Source organism: Chaetodon trifascialis, chromosome 5, assembly GCF_039877785.1.
Source record: "Chaetodon trifascialis isolate fChaTrf1 chromosome 5, fChaTrf1.hap1, whole genome shotgun sequence".
Taxonomy (NCBI): domain Eukaryota; kingdom Metazoa; phylum Chordata; class Actinopteri; order Chaetodontiformes; family Chaetodontidae; genus Chaetodon; species Chaetodon trifascialis.
In genome coordinates this window covers 15452857-15473968 of record NC_092060.1, presented here as the reverse complement: position 1 = coordinate 15473968, position 21112 = coordinate 15452857, and the positions used below count along the sequence as shown (strand labels likewise).

At 43.1% G+C, this 21112-nt stretch overlaps 1 protein-coding gene across 1 annotated transcript in view; it reads left to right on the top strand.

Moving 5' to 3' along the window:
- Positions 1-21112, top strand: part of LOC139331472 (A disintegrin and metalloproteinase with thrombospondin motifs 2-like) — a 109903-nt gene that overhangs the window by 47165 nt on the left and 41626 nt on the right. The window contains exon 3 of the mRNA XM_070962942.1: positions 2903-3083. Coding sequence (XP_070819043.1) covers positions 2903-3083 — 181 coding nt within the window. The remainder of the gene's footprint in view (positions 1-2902; positions 3084-21112) is intronic.

Genomic DNA, 21112 nt, shown 5'->3' with positions numbered 1-21112 from the left:
CCCTCAATTTCATCAGTTTTCACCATATACAGTATTTGTTTGGCAGTGCAGGATAAAACTTGACTGATGTTGCCCAGGTGTCGTTAACTCGATGCCTGGAGCTATGAAAATCCTGTCTGACTTGACAGTAGACAGGAAAATAACAAGCTGAAGTTAGGGACCGTCTTAAAAGTGCATGCAAAATGTCCCAGAGAACTTCTACACAGCTGGTCCAGTGATTAGACTTTCTTTATCATTTGATTCATTTAGTTACATGGTTAAAAGATTTGTTATTTTGTCTACTTCTTGTCTAAATGCGTGAAATAAACAGAAAGAGGTTTGCGTTACAGCCTTCCCAACACTGTGTCATCATGGTTTTGCACATTTAGCTTATCTGTATGCGGCCCTTAACCCTGTCTTTGAATAAACCAACCAGTGTTGGCACATTAAGGCGGGTGGTGTGCTGCTGATGAATATGAATTTTTCTCAGTTGTTCTGGACACAGTGTTTGGACAAGCCTTCCTGTAATCCCCTCAACTATGACTTGGCTGCTCCTGGTTTAGAGGAGAAGAAGACAATGCTTCTCACCATGTGCGCACGCTCTTTGATGCTTTATTCACTTCGGCTTTTCAAAGGATGTGTCCAGTTCTTCAGCTCCCTCACACCTTCCCCTCTCTCCAACCCCCCGCCCCCACTATGCCGGCTCTGATCGATCCACCCATGTCTCCCAGTCCCACATGTCATCTTTTTTCTTTGACACAGCTCTCCTCTCCCCACTGCTTGGTATTCTGGAGTGGGAATGCATGCACCATCGCAGATCCATCAGCTCCGATCGGAATGCCGCACCACGGCTCGGGGAGATGGAGGGATGAGAAGAGAGAGAGGTGGAGAGAGAGAGAGTGGGGGAGGGAGGGAGAGAGGGCAGGTCAGTGGCTTGTCGACATCCTTCCGGGACCAAAGCCTCAAACTGACAGGGCGAATGAGAGGGGAATGGGAGAGAACGAGAGTAAAGGCGAGAAAAACAGCCCCTTTTTATTTCTGAGGGGCCACTTTTGTTAATATCCATCTCCTTTCAAAACAGCCACTCTGAGGAATTCAGTGAGCATACAAGTTATTATACCCCATTTCCTTCAGAGCTCAAAGGATTCAATAAGTCCTATGTGTCCACAAAAGAAGAGATTTTGAGATTATATTCTGTCCAATAGATGATGGAGACATTATGGATACAGAGGTGGCCTGTGAAATGAACGTCTGTCATGACCTCCCTTCACAAGGGCCCTCTGAGATAATCATTGGGATAATGCACAGTGCAGCACGTATATTATATATCTGTTTTCATATATTCATGTGAAGTAAAATCGATTTTATTTATGTAGTACGGTGGTTGAGACAGCTCAGCTCTCTGCAGCTTAAGAAGGGACATGCAAATAGTCAACACAAGAAAACAGAGGACAGATTCAAGGACAGACAGACATGCAATAGGTGGAGTATGTGGCAGACAGGTGGAGTACACAAATACAATAAGAAAATAAAATACATCAAATTAACATTCAGTTTGATAGTGAATCAGTGAAAGAGTTATCACCCGCTTAGACATTGTTGCAGACCAAGCATGCCCCCCATGGCAACAGTACTCCCGATCCCAGCGGCCTCCTCCAGGGGGACAATACGCTCCATCACAGTGCAAAGAACAAATCGAAGATCACGGCAAAGAGCCCGAGGCATTGACCCGGCCTCAGAACTCCCCAGATCCTGATCTGATCAGGATGCGCTGGATCCACATAGACCCCACACCCCAACCCACAGGATGCACAGGATCTGTTGCACCACAGGACACCCCCAGAGGTGTCCATGCTCTAATACCTACAGAGTTTAAGAGCATGTGAAACTGTGCTCATACCATTATATACGATGCTTGTAGGCCTGCAGGTCTGTCACCGTGAAATTCACATCAGCTCAGGTTGTAGTTTCAATGTGAGAAAAACTCACCACAGATGTGAAAGGCTAATGGACTCAGCCCTTTGTGCCCTGGGGTGGGACTTCTGAACCTCTGTGCAGTACAGTCCACCTTCTTATCGCACAGTCCCCTGTAATGTTCACTGTATGTCTTTTTATCATCGGCTCACTTTCCTCTCCTCAGCTCGCTCATCATCCCCTCCTTCTCCTGTCAGAGCGAAGGGAGACGCAGACGAGCGCTGATCGTATCGATGTTGTCTCTCTTCTTCATTTATCGCTCTCTTTCTTTTTGCACTCTTCCTCTCCAAAGCCTTCCCATCCTCTCTGTGTGTTCTCCCCCATGGCTTTCCTCTACAGCAGTGCGTTGCCTTGGTAATTACCAGTTGTCTTAAACAGACAGATGGAATAAGAGAGAGTGACGGGCAATTTTCCCAGTGCCTGTTTTCCCTGTGTGTGTGCACGCAACTCCGCCTTTGCGTGTGTACTCTGTATGCATGCTTCTTCAGTTTGCGTCATCCCTAGCTCACCCCCCCCCGGTCTCTCCCTGTGAGTTTGCATTTGTGCACGACTGATGTGTGTTTGTGTGAGTGAGTGCATGTGTAAGGCTGACGTGGGGAATTACCTGACAGAATGTGTTAGTCCAGGATGGGAGTGGGACAGTCTCATCTCCTGCTGTTGTGTTGGCCAGGTGTCACTCTGGACCTCTGTGGGGGCCCCAGGAGGGACTGCTGCTGTCCCCTCCTCTTCTCTCTTCTCCCTGCGTGCCCCTAACTCTGCACTCAACTAAAAGAAAGAAACTCTTTGAACTGTCAGGGCAAGAGAGGACGTGAAGGGTGGATGGAGAAGAGAGAGGCAAAACAAGGGAGGAGTAGAAGCTGGCTGTAATTACAAGGGACTGGCACGCATTAAAATCATGTCAGGGTTCACCTGCACGCATTCATGTCGTCCAATTAATTTTCTCTTTCAGGCCGGTATGATCAGGATGGAGCAAGAGGAGTTTTTTATCGAGCCGGTGGAGAGGGGCGATGGAGTTATAGAAGAGGAGGAGCAGGAGGGTGGAGCAGGAGGAAGGACACACATCGTCTATCGGTCGTCAGCCGTAAAGAAAGCGCCCATCAGCAGCGCGGCGGCAGACTTCCACTCCAGAGGTCAGTGTGTGGCTCCCAATGTACCATCCTCCAATTTACACACCCTTCACTGGATGCTGCACTTCTGCACTGTGCTCTATTTAACTCCATCTTCTCCAGTGGTCACACGTGTGAATTATTTAACGCCTCTGACTGCAAGCTATGTAATCATTTGCCCTTAATTTTAAACCCACACAAGAATATTTCGCATGTTTTGTTGTCATTAATGGTCTCTGCAGTACATCCTGACATAAACTAGTGTCTTAAAGAAACACACCTGGTTATATAATCATATCAAACTATTGTATGCAAAGACAGTGAGTCACAGCGTGAGCACACCCTGCTGTCAAAAAGATTACACCTACACACACTCAAATGCATTCTCCTGTCACTGCACTAATTTTCCAGTGGTAAAGGAGTGACATATGGAGACACACATTTGACTGGTAAGGTAGGACCTCTGTGTCTTTTATAGAATTACACGTTGCCTGAACAATTAACAGCTGGCATTCACGGCTTTGGCTTCTTGTCGCTTCTGCCTCCATTTTGCACCCTTCAGATGAATTAAATGAACTGAAATAACAAGAAGGGCTATTATTTTAGAGGAAGCGTAATACTTACAGTTTGGCATGTAGCATGTCAGCGCTAGGATTTGATTGAGGGAAGACAAATATGTATTCAAATAGGCTTCAGGGCATTCAATCGTTTGCAACTGGACTTTGTCAGTTTGTCTTGGAAGACGTTTCGCCTCTCATCCGAGCAGGCTTCATCAGTTCATGCGCACCAGACTAGATAGGACAGCTCTAGTTCAATGAAATGGTGTTAGGTTCAAGTATTTATCCTCTGAGTGAGGCCAACCCCCAAAACCAAGGATGGTATCACTCTATTGTGAGGCAAATGATCCCCCATTAAGGTTTTGGGGGTTGAATTGTCTTCCAAGACAAACTGACAAAGTTGCAAACGATTGAATGCCCTGAAGCTTACAATGACCTGGATGAATGAGAATATTCACAGGCATGTATTCAAATAGGCTTTAATACTCAAGGTCTGAACATTATCACGGGAGCAAAATCAGATATTCATCGGAAAAATTCATCTATTCATCTGTTTTATCTTGTATTTGTCCCAAATCTTATTTTCTTTACGATTAAATGAAAAAAACAAAAACAAAACCTGGCCTTTAATGCAATAAAATGAGGTTGATGAGCTTGCTTTAAGGAATTATCCTTGAATCAGTTTAATCAAGTGACTTCATCTTACTGTCATCTTACTTCATCTCTTAGCCGAGCACAAAATAAATGGAAGTTTTGATCAATTTTAAAGTGAGGAATGTGCATATATTTCTCATTTTATGTAACCCAAAGGTACAAGAAGCATCAAAATGATTTCTTTAACTGCACAGCTCTCAGTCAAATGTTTCAAATTCAAAAGCACCAAATGATGCTGTATTTCAGTAACTCTCCACAGTAATATTACCATGTGAGAAAGCATAGAAACACGTGTTACAATCTTTTATTAATCTTAAGCCTGGGTGGAGCATTTAACGTGAATGAACAATAAGGATGTGGAAGAGACACAGTATGGAGTGCAACACACATGCTCCACTCAGCCCGCCCCCCACCAGAAGAACGGCCATATAGGTCCTTTGTGCCAGTTTATTATTAGCACCCATATTTATGTTTATTGTGAGCTGCTACTAGTGGCTGTCGCAATTATGACGGGAGCAAAGGAGGAAGTCAGGTGACGTAGTTTAAAGAGAAAGCATGTCTGCATATGGATGAGACAAGGTCGATGGGTCGGTCAGACAAACACAGGCCTTTCACCCAGGAGGTCGCTGCTAGTGCTCGCTGTGTATGTGCTGTGTATGTCACACACTTAACAGTTACGTACTTAATTAAGCCAAAGTATGATCTTTTCCAAAACCGAACCAATTAGCATTGTTGCCTTGACAAAGACAAGTAGTTTAGATGCCGAAACCGAATCACACTTCAACTGTTTCATAATGTTAACCACATGACAACAAACGTCTGGTACGATGAAGATAGAGCTGGTACTCTCCAACGGTCATATATGTTGTTTAGGGAATCATTGGCAATCGAGTTATTCAGTCATTTAGGCGTGTTGGTTCAACTACAACACCTAATAACTTAGACGAAGGAGCAGAACTTGTGCTTCCACTTAATGGAATGAAAACTTTATGAATTTTGAACTCATGTCTAAATTAAATTAATATAGTGGTGAATGTGAGTGTGAATGGTTGTGTGTTTGTGCCCTGCGATCGACTGACTCCAGGGTGTACCCCGCCTCTCGCCCATTGACAGCTCGGATAGGCTCCAGCACCCTCCGCAACCCCAAAAGGGATACGCGGTATAGAAAATGAATGGATGGATAGAAATTTGCACTCATTTAAGGCATTGTCCATTTACTGGCTCATACCAGGAAACCTGGAGTGTACAGTGCATTCAGTATCTGCTGTAAGACTCCCAAGACTTTTTGAAAATGTGCCACAAAACAGAAAAAAAAGAAAGAAAATAGTATTTTCAGTATTGTCAGCTGTACTGTCAGGGGTTTAAGAACTTGGCTTGCATGGGAAAAATATTACTGCAATGCATGCCTCAGGCTTGTGTCAGTAGAAGTGGCTGCCCAATCACCGTGATTGATCTGATGCCTACAAGTCAATCAATTGTGACCCCAACCAGTGCAAGAGTCTGCATCTCCGCTAATCACCAAAGAAAAAATATTCTCACAGAATCGAGTCTCCCATGTTGCACAGGAGCAAGTCGAAGCGCTTTATAACGAGTGTATCGCAATAGATGTGATCTGTGTCTTCCTATTCTGAGCAGTTGACTCAAGAATGTCTAATAATATACAGAGAGAGAGAGAGTTTCCATAGGAACACCCAGGGAGGACAGACTGCGTTAGAGTAACACAGATCTGCTCCCACTGTTACTGATACCTGGCAGTACATCCACATACACACACACATAAGCGCGAGCATGCACATGCTGAAAAAAAAAAACCTATACGGAAAGTCACACACTCAGATACAGGATGTAACCACACGTGGCTTACACAGCTCCCTTGATCATACATTTACACTTCCGAACACACATGCGTGCACACAAACACTTAGACACACATAACACGTCTCACTGCTCCTTGTTGCCGTTGAATCTTTCTTTCTAATGAAGAGTGGGGTGCAGATCAATAGCGTAGGATAGAACAGGCCACAGTGTGTGTGTGTGTGTGTGTGTGTGTGTCTGTGTGTGCGTGTGCGTGCATGTATGGCGTGGGCATGAGTTCTGTGGTCGTCTGGCTTTGAGTGCTGGGATTTTCAAGGCTAAGCAGACAGACAGACTGACAGACAGACAGACAGACAAGCAGGCATGTGCTGCTCCCAGAAGCATTTGATGTGGATCTCTCTCTCCCTTCATTTCTCTTGTCTTTTCCTTTTTATCTTTGCCTTAGCTATTCTAGACCACAACATTATGTAAACACAGGTTTACCTTCCAGTTGTTACATCACACCACTGTAATATCACAGCCACATGGACACATAGGAAGCATGTTGTAGCTCTTATTGCTTTTTCCCTCCATTTCCCTCTCTTTGATTCCTTCAGATTGTCTTTCTCAGACAATCACCCCCACCAACCCTCGCAGATCAATCAGGAATATTAGCTTATTATTAGTAATCAATCAATCATTTCTGAAGATCGCTTTCGCCAAGCCTACTTAATTCGCAGCCAGTTATTGAATGTTGGACTCATTTCCTGGCTAAAGACAGAGGGAAGGAAGTTATATTTAGCAAGGTAATAGAGGAGCTCAAGAAGGAGAGAAAGAGAGATGAAGAAGGAGCGAGATTGATCGGTTTCTTACACCATAAGCTGAGGAGGTGTGAATCAATGTCCTAAGTGGAGAGAGCGAGCTTTATTATTAATGTGGCACATTCGTCAATTAATCGCTGCGGCGATAGAAAACGAAGGATTGCCATTCATTTTTTGCTGGCCGGACAGAGCTCCATCCTTCAATCTGTCTTTTCTTCCACCCCTCACAATTTCATTTTTTATCTGAGGTTTTGATCAATGTCTGTCTGCTAATTTTCTTCTCTTTCCCTGTCTTCCCTGTTTTTATCTGGGTTTAGCTTCACTTGCTCCTTTTTTTTTTTTTTTTTTGCCCCAAACAAACTCATCTTGCCGTCTGGTGTCTGCAGACATGTTTATTTTTATTTTTTCTGAGATTGGACAGTGAGGGTGGGGTTTAGTATTTTGTCTAGTGGGACTGGACTGTCTGTGTGGGTGTGTCGCTTCAACTGTGTGTATACAAGCAAGTGTATTCGTGCCAGTGCAGTGTTGTGTCCAGGGTACTGAGACATGCCCAAACAGATGGACTACCAGAGGGCTTTTTCCCATAATCCCCCTCATTTAGTCTGGTACCTGGACTAAACTCCCACATAAATATCATGCAGAAAAGACACTATTTTTCTTACATTAGAAGAAATCTTTTCTTATATGTTTCCTTGCGCATCAGCAGTAGCATGTTAGGTGGTTGTATCTTATATTTTGCTATGTGGTAACTATCACTCAGCTGTGCTCTGAACTCACATACACAGTATTTTATAGAACTGTGTTAAAAAAAATGTAGTCCTTTGCAGCTGACTTGTTTTCATTGACTTTTCGTAGATCTGTATTGTTCTAAAGGCAGAAAGGCTCCCTGCAGCCTCTGGGGCAAAGCTATTGCAATTAGCTGGAGGTCTGACACTGGGCGGAGGACTGAGGCAGCGACACAAAGGCAGCGTTTGTTTTAGCCCTCAGGTGCTGCTTTTCTGTGCTGTTCTTATATGTTTTTTGCTGTACTGCATTGTGCTCCACTGTTCTGGGCTGATTTGAGCCCTGGTTAGGTCACTGCTGTTGGCGTATGGCACGTTGTGCAGCACCGATACAATGACGCCTCAGGTTTGGCCCGAGCTGAGAGGGTCAGACAGAGGCCAGTGGTGCTAGTCACTGTAGCTTAATGTCTGCCTCTCGCATCCTGAAAATGAAGGGGGCTCCCTCGGGAACCCACTCTCTCTCTATCCCTCTCTGTCTTTCTCTCTCACTTTACTCCCCCCTCCCTGTTTTGCCTCTGCTGGTGTGACACAAGGATAGTCATATGGTGCAAGGGTTTTTAAGAGGAGACTCGTGACTAAGCACTTAGAGAGAGTGCACACACACACACACACACACACACACACACACACACACACACACACAAATGGCCTGTACTCTTCTTCAGTATGTAACAGGGGGTCCCAGCAGACACTTTGCAGTGCTGCGTGCCTCTTGTTGGAATCCAAAATAGCCACCAAAAAAAGACCAGAAAGGTGACATTCTTCTGATGTCATTATGAGGCTTATTCAAGAGATTGTGCAAAGAATATCCTCTAATCCCTTTGCTTTGGATCTGCGCCACCACAAGCTGTATGTGAACGTGGACAACTTCGAAAGGGAAATTCCAGTTTTATAGGTTTTATTTTTTGTAGTTTTAGCCATCACTCCAACAGTAAAACGACGTTTGATGGGACAAGGAAGACAAGCAGTCAGACACTCAGACTGTGTCAAAGAAAGCCCCTGGTTAGCAAGCTCCTCTGGAAGAGAAACCAAAGCTGAATGCTAAAATTATTGCTAAAATATGCTTTGTAAACACCATCATAGTTTAAAGTCCAGTGTTTTTGTTCATCTTTGACCGACTGTTCTTGCCATAGTTGTGCAGCACAGTTTTTCTGTGCATTGAGGGATAATTACTGACTTTTCAGACAGGCTCCTTTTACCTCCAAATAAAGTGATTTCAATGTTAAAACTAAACTTTTTTTTTTTTTTTTCAATTTTAGACTGCCTGACTACAGCATTGTAATAAACACGACATTTCCTTGAGTTGCAAATAAATTGGATTTAGACAATCAGGTTTCTTAACTTATCTCAATTCTAACTGCCACATTAAAGTGGTCCAGTTCCCTGAAGCATGTATTCCCATTCTTGCGCCGTCTTCCCATTCGCCCCAAAGCAAAATAGGCAGTCTAAGCCCAGGTCTGAATGAAATCAGGAGCCGTTTGTCCTGAGCATCTCTAGGCTGCTCTTTTCAGATCTAAAACCCAGTAGTTTCAGCGGAGAATTCCTTTACCATATATAGATTATGTAAACAATGTCATTTGCCAAGGCTTGTCTGAGGCTGAGCATTTTTAGCACGAAAAACCCAATGCTTAGCAGCAAATTCCAGAATTTGGAAAAATAAACATCAAAGAACCATAATAGTGTGGATAAATATGGGCTGTAAAGCTGAAGATAGCTGTCCAAAATGTAAGTATAGCCTATTCGGGAAAAGAAGGCGTTAAGCGTTCAATTTTAAACTTACATAAGACACAGTGTGTGAAAATAAATATGTTTCTTTATCAAAAAATGATCTGTTGCTTTTGATTTCCCTATCAGAAGTAATTTTGCTGTGGTTTAACGCTGACTTGTTTTGTGTCCATTGAATAAAACTGGCTGTAAGGAGCTACTGGTCTTAGATCAGCTGGTTGTTCAGTTCTGGCCACATTGTCGCAACAGCTGCCATTTATTTCGGGTTGAAGGTGCAGTGGCAGCGCACAGATCTGTTTCACGGCTTGCATAATGTACGGAACATGTGTTTTATGTATGTAATAATGTGTAATGCTATATGATAATAGGGGTTTTATATCGAGCAGTAGGGATGCACTTTGTGCCAGCAGTGCATGTTAGCACATACCTGCATAAACACGCGCACATGCAGCCAAGCATGCACACACACACAAACAAACACGTACACAGATACAAATAGCTCTCACATGTGTGCTCTGTATACACACACACACACACACACACACACACACACACACACACACACACACACACACACACACACAGATACAGTATATATGTGTGAATGAGTGCTGGCCCAGGTGTGCCTCTGGGAGGAAATTACAGTGTTAGAAGGGGAAGTATTCCAGCAGCCAGCTGCTTCCTCTCTGCCTCTCTGTGGCCACTGGCTCTATCCCTGGAGAGCACGACTGGCTTTTTACCACACTCAGCATATGTGTGTGTGTGTGTGTGTGTGTGTGTGTGTGTGTGTGTGTGTGTGTGTGTGTGTGTGTGTGTCAGGCATTCTGCATGTATGTGTGCTTCCTAGTACATTTGCAGGTTTTATTTCTTGCCTGTTTCACTCATGACTGACTGACAGCTTTTGTGCGTCCACCTGTGTGCAAATGTGTATTTGTCCATGTGCCTGCACTGCGTCCCTCTGTGTGTGTTCTCCCTCCGGCTCGTCTGACTCCTCACCTGCTAGTAAGCTCCCAGCAGGCCCTCCATTGAGCCATCACTCAGTGTGCCACAGCGCTGCCTTTAAACAGAGCAGGGCTCTGGGGATAATAGCAGGGTGCGGCCGACCTCTGCTCCAGTCTGCAGCCACCGCTGCTGCACTGACCCACACGCAGTCTGTCTGTGTGTGTGTGTGTGTGTGTGTGTGTGTGTGTGTGTGTGTGTGTGTGTGTGTGCGTGCGTGCGTGCGTCTGTGTGTGGGTTTCTCTCAGTCTGTGAGACAAAAGAGAGAGTGAGCGCAGAAAGGATGAGGTGGAGAAGAAGGGAAGCCTTGGAGGGATGAGAGGGTATAGTTTTATTACAGCCTGAGTGACTGAGAGAGCGTCACTATAATCATAGTGATCATAGTGTTTTGACAAGATTAGCACCTTTCTGAGCTGCCTCTGATGTTCCTCTGCGTTCATATTGTCAGTGCTAGGCTCTTGATGTCGAAATCCTGCTACATAGTTAAGTGTGTGTCCTACAATTTTTCTATTCAGAATGATAAAGGATGACCCTGCATGACTCGAGTTCAGAGACAAGGTTGTGATTGTGATCAGCAAAAGGATGGTTCCCAGTCTGGCTTTGGGGTCACCTCAAGAGGTCACGAGGTGATTACATGAGCAGAATGTATATTTGTTTATTTTTAGTTTTATAATAACAGTGATCTCTCCTTAACATTAACTAAAACCTTAATGTTTTAGTTGCTTAACATTAACCATTGTTTATCTGTCATAGCCATAACCACTTGATAAAGAATATTAAAATTGTTGACATAAGTCAACAAGATAAAAAATGTTGCTATTAAAAAACACTGCCACTGGGGTTTTGCTGAATCAAAAGTATAGTTTTACCTTTGCAGAATCCTTTTAAGGTTTCTGGTAAGATTAGGGTTATGATGTGGAGATTAAGTACAGGCTGAGTGTATTCACAGTTTGTCTGTGATTATACAAGTGGCCTGTGCATTGCGTGATGGGATGCTTGTTTCACGTTGGTACAGCTATCTAAACAAGTTTACCTGATGTGCTGTCTGAGGAACAATTGTCGTGGCAGTGCGTGGTGGTACGCACCCGTCAGAGCCCATCTCCATGGTGAACTTTTGAGGCGGCACGTCATCTATTAAGATGCATCAGGACATTGTTTTCTTATTGCAGTCTAGATGCTCCCTGGAACTGCATATTATTATTGAACACACTGGTATATTAACCACATGAATGCAGTGAAAACAATATGCAATAGACGCTGCGGGTGCTCTGTAATGAAGAAGAAAAAAAAGAAAAGGGAGGAATTGTTTTGAGGTGAATCTCCCAGTAATATTTCTGACCAACAGCCTGCTCATGCACATCATTGTTTTGGACTACTCTTGAATGTTGCCGCATGAGCACAAACAAACCAAGGGGCAAATACAACAATAGTAATAATTAGTTCCTGAATCGGAGCAAAGCAAATTAACTGCAGCTCTGAGCAATTTGTGTGTGCATTTAGTAGCTGGACTATGAGTGTGCAATGATAATCATTTTTATATATCCAGGTTTAAATGCAGGGCTCTCACACAGCAGCAGGTACAACTGTGTGATTACAATTACGTGCCACAGACCTCCCTGGAGGTGGCCAGTGTTCTGTGTTAGCATCAGTTATGTAACCAGCCAACCTAAGGGACAGAAGCTCATGGAAGATGAGATGGCGTGTGACTTCCTTCCTCCCACTACTGTCACAGTGCTGCAAACACACTCTATACACACACACACACACACACACACACACACACACACACACACGCACACACACATGCTGTGTTAAATCTGGCACTCCTCAGAGAAGTGTGGGAGCCACACTGAATACGCTTCCTTGATGCGCACGCTCGAGCAGGAAAATCTGACATTGTTTCCAAATGTTCAAGCTTCTACACAGCCATGGTGAAAAAACATCACACATGTTTTCAGTTATTGCTGATTGTGGCTGCGCTCAGGACTATGTGGGTGATCTCCTGTTAGTTTAGTGGCATCTGTTGGGGCAGGGCAACTTGCCCCTTTATCATCTCTATAAGTACACAGGCTTTAGTGACTCGCAGCACAGCTCCACCCAACATCACCCTGAAATGAAGTCTAATCAGGCGGAATAACACCTGTGTGGGCGCACAGGGCCTTTAAATTGCGATGTAATGGCCCTCGGTATGAGCAACCACTCACCAAAACACCATGTAGGTTAATGTAATAATGTGTGTGTAAAGAGGAGGTAATACTATGGCAGCTGATTCAGAGGTTAATGGAGCCTCTCATGTGAACAAGGCTTTCATTGCTCTGGAGACCCAAATACATTCACTGCTATTACAGCAGTTTCCTCATTCTGTGTGTCTGTTTGTTGTGTGTGTGCAGCAGTTATCTACTTCAGCGAGGAATAAACATGTTCCTCAAGTGCAAAATCATCAGAGTCATGGTGAAGTGTGTGGTTTTACCCTTTTAGGAGTGTGTGTCTGTGATTAAATCTCTATTGCTCTGTGTATTTCTCCAAAAGCCAGAAACATGAAACCGCAAAAATTTGAAAAATGTGACACAACAATCCAAACTCATGGTTCCCTTATGACCTTTTCTGGGGCCGTCAACCCCATCATGTGATCTTCATCAGCAGGTGGTGTTTCCTCAGCTGTCATGGAGATTGATCTGTTCATATGCAAACTCAGTCACTGTTATTATTTAATCCATAGCACTTTGTGGACTTTGTTGGCTTATAAGAAGAGCACAGAAGTTTGCTCTTGACCTTGAATGCAATATTTGGACATAACTATCCAAAACTCAAAGTACTCTTACTAGCCTTTTTCCAGAGCTTTTAACTGTACTGTAAGCACCAACAAGAATCCCAAAACTGCTGTTGATGATACTTAAAGCTAAACCTAAACCTCTCATGTCAGCAGATTCTCCCCCATGACAACCAAGCAAACTCCATCTGCTGATGAAGACCATATGAAAAGGTGGAAGCACTAGAAAATGCTAGTAAAAACTTAGAAACTACTACTTACAAGATAAATAATTCACTTTGACAACAGCATTAAAATATCTACACTAACTTTTACTTCAACAGAATGTTTATGAAATTATTCTTTTTCTGAGAGTGACGTAGAAAACAATGTTTCAAATTTGTTATTTCAGACTTCTAAGAAATGCTGTGAAGGCTGCAATATGGAGCCGACCGAAGAGTAAAAATGTTCGCTGTGGGCTGAAAGTAAAGACTAGACGCATTTATCAAGCAACTTACTCCTACTCATGGCAGAGCGTAAGCGTGACCTTTAAGAGCAACTTAAAACGACCACACGAGTAATCACAGGTGTGTTCAGTGCGGGAGCAGCCAATTAGAGTCATGGATTTACTCCACATCTGCCACGTTGAAAAAAATCTTTGCACAGTCTGCACAAGCAAAATGTGATTTTAATTTTCAAGTTTTTATTTTAGGGAAATCTTTAAGTATCTCCACTCACAATTACTGTGTGAATATATTTCTAATATATAAAAAGAATTACACAGTCACAGTATTTTATGTCCTAGGAAATATGATACAACGCTAACTTTGGAAAAGTCAAGAATTTTTACTTTTATATTTCATTCAGTCGGAAAATGGACTGAAGGGCATCATGTATTTCTTATTGACCTCATAAACAATTTAAGCTCTCTTTTCTCGATCTGGAATAAAGGTTTATTTCTTAAATGCTCACATACAAAGACAGAATATGTTGCTTTGTTTACACAATGGCAATAATCCACAGACGTCCTTGTAGTGAGAATGAAATTGTCAAAGTGGTGTGTGCGCCTCATGGCTGCTGTCTGATTAGCGGAGTGATGTGTGGTGGTGGGAGTTTGTTAGGCTGCAGTTCATTTGCCACTGCGCACCCTAGGGAAGTTTAATTGAATAAAAACAGAGCGCTGTGCTTCCTCATTCAACAGTGGCTATAATACTAGCCATGAGCTTTGAGGACAGACACAGTAATCTATGGCTCAGACAGTCAGTGGGTTAAAAACAGGAAGGACAGGATATAGATGGATGTTTATTTTACTTTGAATGTGCTGAAGATCAGTTGGATCTCTGGGAGAGCGAGGCGGGGAGGGGGGGGACAGGGGACGGGATTCAGATCATCTCCATCTTCCTGTGTCGTCAGTTCTCTGCTCCCACTGAGCTGGCTGATGTGTCTTGTAGCATTAGTCTGATGTGTTCAGATTTAGCTCAAATAAAAGTGGAGAATGGCTGTGAAGAAGAGAGGATGGAGAGAGGGAGGAGAAAACAAGGCCCGCTTAGAGCTTTGCAGGAACTGAAAATCCACGTTTATTATTCTGTTTACTGCACGCAATGAACCGGAGTGACTGTCAAATCCAGATGGGTCATGTTGTGGTTGTCTGTACACTGTTGATCCCTGACCTTTAATGGTGTGCGCTTGTGTGGAGCAATTACAGTCACACAGCTGTGGTAGGAGGCAAAGGCTGGCCTATTAGTCTTCATTTTTCAAAGCTACAATAATCTAATAATGATATTTCTTAATTGTGTTTTCCTCATCTCACAGGCTCTGTTCACATTCCGCATACTGTGGCTGCCGCAACATAATTTAGTCACTCTCGGGTGTTTGAAAGGCCATTTAGGGCAATACATGGCCTTTCAACCATAATTGAATTCCATAATTAATTGCAGTTTAATAGGATGCATTGCATTAATTTATGATCCATATAATTTATTATACCAAATGAATGTTAATATTACTACAAGATACAAAAGACAGACTGAGTTTGAAGAGATATGCACAAAGATTAAAAGCCCAGCTGTTTGTGTGGAGCAGTGTGCACGTGTTTGGTTTTGTATTTGAAATGTTTATGAGTGTATACCTACAGCTACAGTGAGTAACTCTTCATCCACAAAATATAATAGAATTACAAACTCAAATGTGTTTCTTGTAGAGTGGTTCTTTGAGGATTATTCTGTCAACAAAGTGTGCATGTTTATGTGTGTGTACACACAAAGTTGTCATAACAGGAAAGCACACATTGACTCTTAAGGACAAAAAAAGCATGATTGATGAGCGTGTGCCACAGTTCTAATAACCAGCTCCATGTGAAACTGCAAAGAACTAAACATGATAGATGGGTAGCTTTGACATCATGCAGGTGTGTATTTGCTTCTGCAACGTTTTCTGTTTATGCACTGATTCCAGTCGCCGTCTCAGTTCATATGTTTCTGTACTACTAATTTGCTTTGCTACATGTGATTTGGTTGACACAAAAATTCTGCTTTGCATTACAGTGAATTGCTTCTAATCTAAGAAGTCTGACATTCTTAAATTGGGTGGATATTCAGGTGTACAGAGAGCATGACGTCGTCTGTTTGAACGCATTCGTTTCGTTCCACTGTGGGATCATCTGTGTCTGAGGAGTGTGTAATGGATATAATTGAGCCACTGGTTTACACAGTCAGTTGAAAGTGAGTGAGGAAGCCCTTTGCTTTTATGTAATGTGTCTCTGCAGCTGTGGTCACAATCACACTGAGACAATTACCGAGCATGCCGGCATGTCTTCACTGCCGCGCTCTTTGTGTGTGCGTGTGTTGTCAGAGAGCAGCTTAAGTGCTAATTCTGCCCCTCCTGCCATATGTGTCGTCCTGTAGCGATGCGAGGGAGATGGATCGTCCTCCACAGCAGATGTGCTGATGGTAGAGAAAAGTTAGTTCACTTCCCTGGCATATTCCCCACGTTCCCCCTGTGATCCTTCTCTTTCTCCAGATTTCCTGCCATCGCTCAGAACTCTGTGAGATTTCTGAAAAGATTCCCAATCAAGCTGACGAACCCCAGTGTTCTGGCTTGTGACCATCAGTGTGTGTGTGTGTGTGTGTGTGTGTGTGTGTGTGTGTGTGTGTGTGTGTGTCTCCTCCTTTTTCTCCTCTTTGCTCTCCTTTTTTGACCTCTATTCCTCATCTTTTTCTTCCTGTCCTCCCTCACTTCATTGAGCCATCTGTCCTCCTTCTTGCCTCTCCTTCTCCTTCTCCTTCTCCTTTTCCTTCCTCACACTTTAAAGAGTAATTAACATGAGACTGAGGGTTTTACAGGCTGCTTTGGTTAAAAGTTTCAAGTCTGTTTCATCTCTGACCAGCGTCACAGCTGTGTGTTATTAGATGTGTCCCCTTCACCTGTAAATGCATCGAACAGTGATGTCACAGTGTGCTGATACACTCTGGACCACACTTTGACATCGCTGCAGAGAGGTGAGAGGTCAGTGCCGAACTATTTCTTTGTTCAGAACAGTTGCCAAGCAACTAGTGGAGACTCCAGGAAGTCGCTGATCACAGACAAAAATAGTCTGGTACATAACCCTTGTTAAGACAGCAAATTGCCAATTTTACCCTTGTGTTGATTGAATAAAGCATTGCTTGATTTTCCCGGAAAAGGACAACAAATACTGTTGCCATGAACTCATAGACTAGGATAAAGATATAAAATTATTATAAAAAAAAACCAAACAGATTGTTGTTCTGTCAATCCCCTATGTGTGTGAACGCAGTTTGAATCTAGTGCAAAAAATGGCAGACTCTTCCACCAACACTCATTTTCCCTCTGCTGTGAGTCCTTAACGCTGTATGTGATACTGTGAAGCTCGTAACAGATGTGATAAAATGTAACACCATGTGCAGCAGACTCAATCTACACAATGGGACACATCCGCACGTCCAGTGTACACAGGACGTGAATAAACAAAACAATATGAAAAAGTTGGAGTACTTCCTTGTTGCTGAAATGCACTCAGTCAATATAAAGAGGTCATTACTGAACGGAAATCTGATTAAAATAATGCCAATCGTGAGTATGAATGACAATCTTAAGGATTAGAACTTTAGTTTACGCTTCAATCTTCCCACTTCTTCCCCATCAATCCTCTCTTGCCTGCCTGCTGTAATGACTTTGAGCCAGGTTTGAGATCACAGTATGTCTGACTATGCAAAGAATGACTCACATACAGTAAAGTACGGGCCAAGTTCAGTTCTGGCTCCTGTTTTTCCACGTTTCCTCCCACTACGTCTCTCTGCATTTAAATTCTTGTATGGCATCAGTATCACTAGAGCATAGTAGAAGTTGTTGACTTTCTCATAATCTCACTTGTAGGTTCCTGAGTTTAGGAATGTTAAGCATGATAAATATACATACCTGAGATGTTTGTGGTGTGTTTTGAATCCTGGTGTCTGTGTCTTACATATGCTGTTTGTTGTCTCTGGAGATGAACCAGTAGTAAGTCAGCACAGATTTCAAAGGTCCCTCTTATTAGGGAGATAAACAAGATAAAATATAGAAACAGGGTAGTGAGGAGCGAATGAGCAGAGGACAGATAAGAGAAGTAAAAAGAGAGATGAGGAGATGAGAGGCGAAGTGCCAAAACTCCTCGTCACAACAGTTCAGACGTCAGAGGCTGAAGTTCGTGGCATCATTATCCGCAATGTAACTGCTGACATGATGTTCAAGCCATTAAGAAGAGAAAACAGAAGAAAATAGGAAACACTGTAAACAATTAAAGTCATCTTAAAATAACTGCTGGGAACACTGTTAAATGTTTCACCAACAAAGCTGTCATCGAGGTCTTTCAGAAAAAAAAAAAAATCTGCCATGAGGAGCTGTTTTCAGATTTCAGCGAACAAAACAGGAATACTGCTTTGGTGAAAGCAGCCACACTGTCACAACCTCTCTATGTGGGTTATTTTTACTCTGAAAGCAGATAAACACGGCAATTACTAATGTTTAGCCGAGCTGCTAAAACACCAAGCCTGCTAAATCCTGCTAATTAAGTCCAGAGAGGTAAGAAGAGAAGGAATAATTCTGTTGAGACATTATTCTCTTTAGTCGAGAAGTTGTAATCTGCTTTAATCGCAGCTTTGATGGGTTTGTGGCTTTAATGTCCCTCCTCTGTTGACACACCCACACAATCTAAAAATGAGGAGACCCCTCAGTGCATCTCGGTGTGTGCCTGTGTGTATTTGTGATGTTTTCTGAAACTGCTATTTCATGATACTGGTGGGCATATTTATTTCCTGAGGCCAAATTTACCCGGAGCATGAAAAACCCACATAGAGGCAGACATGGCGGTGGTGTCTTCCTGTGGCAAGCGTGTTGCTCTGTCTGTCTGGGTAGTCAGGCCTGAGATTGCCAATAAATAGTGGCCGGTGGCCTTCAGCATCACCAGTGGGGAGAGATTTGTGTCCTCGTGCCTGATTGGTCCAGGCCCGAGGAAGAGAACAAACCATCTCGTTAATCAGGGAACACTGTGGGGACACAGTGTGTGTGTTTCTGTGCCACTCACACTCGGTGCTGGTGGCACGTTGTCAAAATACTGTTTGTATGTGTGTGTGAGAGAGAGAAAGAGAGAGACAGAGAAAGTGAGTGGTGTGTGTGCAATATTATGTCAGGCGATTGAGACGACAGCAGTGCAGAGCTGAGCTGATGGATGACAGATGACTGGGTGTTAAAGGCCACAGCAGCAGCCATGACTCATGCACACACAGACACACACGCACACACATGTGTGTATGCACAAACTCCTAACTGTTGAGGCTGTCACATTACAATCCTACCTGTGCTTACATTCCTCCTAGCACCAATTTACACCTTTAGGGCTGCCAAATAAAGTCTAGTGCAGTGTCAAGTTTGACTATCATCACCGTGTTGTCTATTACAGACCTTAGATTATGTGCTAGACACTGAGCTTTCTCCAAATACTGAACTTTTCAGTATCAAGCAAGCAGCAGACAGTATTTTCAGACTGAATACTTCACATTTTCAAACTGTTTAATTACTTTGTTCTTGCCTAAAGGTTGAAACTCATAACAACTGTGTTTGCTTTCCTGGTCCTGTGTGCCTAACTGTGTCAAACTGCCAGGTTTAGGGCCTCACACCCAAGCTGTAAAAGTATCTTATGGTGCTGCAAAGCAAATGTCGGCTCTGTCTTTAGTTAAAACCAAGAAAAGCCAGCAAAGTAAGATGGGATTGTAATGAGCATGTGAGGTGTGGTGCTGCGCTAACATATGGAGAACAGTATTGATTTGAAATTCAGGGTGAGATGATGAATGAACACTGGATCATGGGATTTACATTTCAGTAAGATGATTTCTCTCTTTCCAGTGTAATCCTGTATTAGCTCATGCAAGGATACGCTTACACAGAAAGATGTGTAGTACATTTAAACGCTTGTGAAAGGAAAGGTATCTGTGGAGCTTTGTACTGCGTGAAGAAATATCTCATCTTCTGTGCTTTTACAGTAAGTCAGAGCTGACAGTAATTCCTTAAAATAGCATCCAAAAGTGGCCATTCCCACGGTGCATCTGTCAGCATATCATCAGAATGGAGCAAAAATGTATTTTCCCAATGACTTTGTAACCAAGGATTGAAGCTGGTTTCTCATACTCTCTGCTAAATCCACTGACGGCAGCTATGATAAGACCTATATTTGACTACACGGTGAAATTAACAAAGACTGTTGCAAGAATTATTTGCACTCTTATAAAAGCACATTACCACTTATGCCAGGATCAGTCTCCACCAATCTAGCCCGATTCTGACATGAGTTTGTGGACTTGTGCGTGATCATGAAGTAAGATGAGCTATGATTGGTTGAAGTCGACTTAATAGCAACTCTGATCATTAAATCTGACACAGTGACCACCGTTAAAAACAAAAATTGTCGTCTGATCCAGTGAGAGGCACCAATATGAATGGTGTAACATTAGCTAGCGAGGTAGCTTACTATCTAGCTAAACTGGGTAGCTATCTATCTACCTCTGAATGTGAATCTGACTGGGGAAAAGTTAATTCACTCACTCTCTCACTGAAGATGCAACTCATGTGCTACAGATGGAATCTGGGAAACGTAGTCCAATAGCAAGCAAAGGTATCAGGATGACATCACTTGAGGGAATTTGTCAGACATTACACAGCTCGCTCTGAAGCCACATAAGGCTTTACATAACCTTTTGCACATATGCAGTCGTGTTCCCTAAGAACTGTAAACAGTCAGTGATGTGTCACATGAGTGCAGTTCCCCTTTAAAAAGCTCAGAAGATGTGGGTAGTAATTTCAAGAATTTCAAGTTTTACAATAAAAAGTAGCAGGTCATATTGAACCTGCACCAGCCTTTACCATGCAGGACATTTCAAGAGCGAAATGCCTACTTTGCTATAAACCACAAAATTAGACTGTGAGTGCACAGCAGAGCCTCTGCTTTTCTACAGATATAGTAACTAGTCATTGCAGAAGATGTCTGGATGATTCAGAACTCAACTGAAAGATTCATAACTTTACTGTTACACAAAGGACTCCATTGCTGCTGATATCACACAAAATGAACCACAATACCAACATGACCAGCAAAACAGTAGTTGTTTGTAATGACCTGATGAAGCATTTTAGGATAGCACAACTTCTAAATTAGCTGCCGAATGAATTGTGTTGAATTAAATCCACTTATCACGTGTCTTCTCTGTCTCTCATCTTTTTCTATCACCTCAACTTATTCCACTTCTTGTATTTTCCTTTCCTTCCTCCAGCTCCATCACCCATTCTGTCCTGGAGGTAGCCCCAGGGCTGCCAGGTGTGTGTGTGTGTGTGTGTGTGTGTGTGTGTGTGTGTGTGTGTGTGTGGGGGGGGGGGGGGGGGGGGGGGGGGGGATTCTGAGTGAGCGACATACTCACCTGCAGTTTTT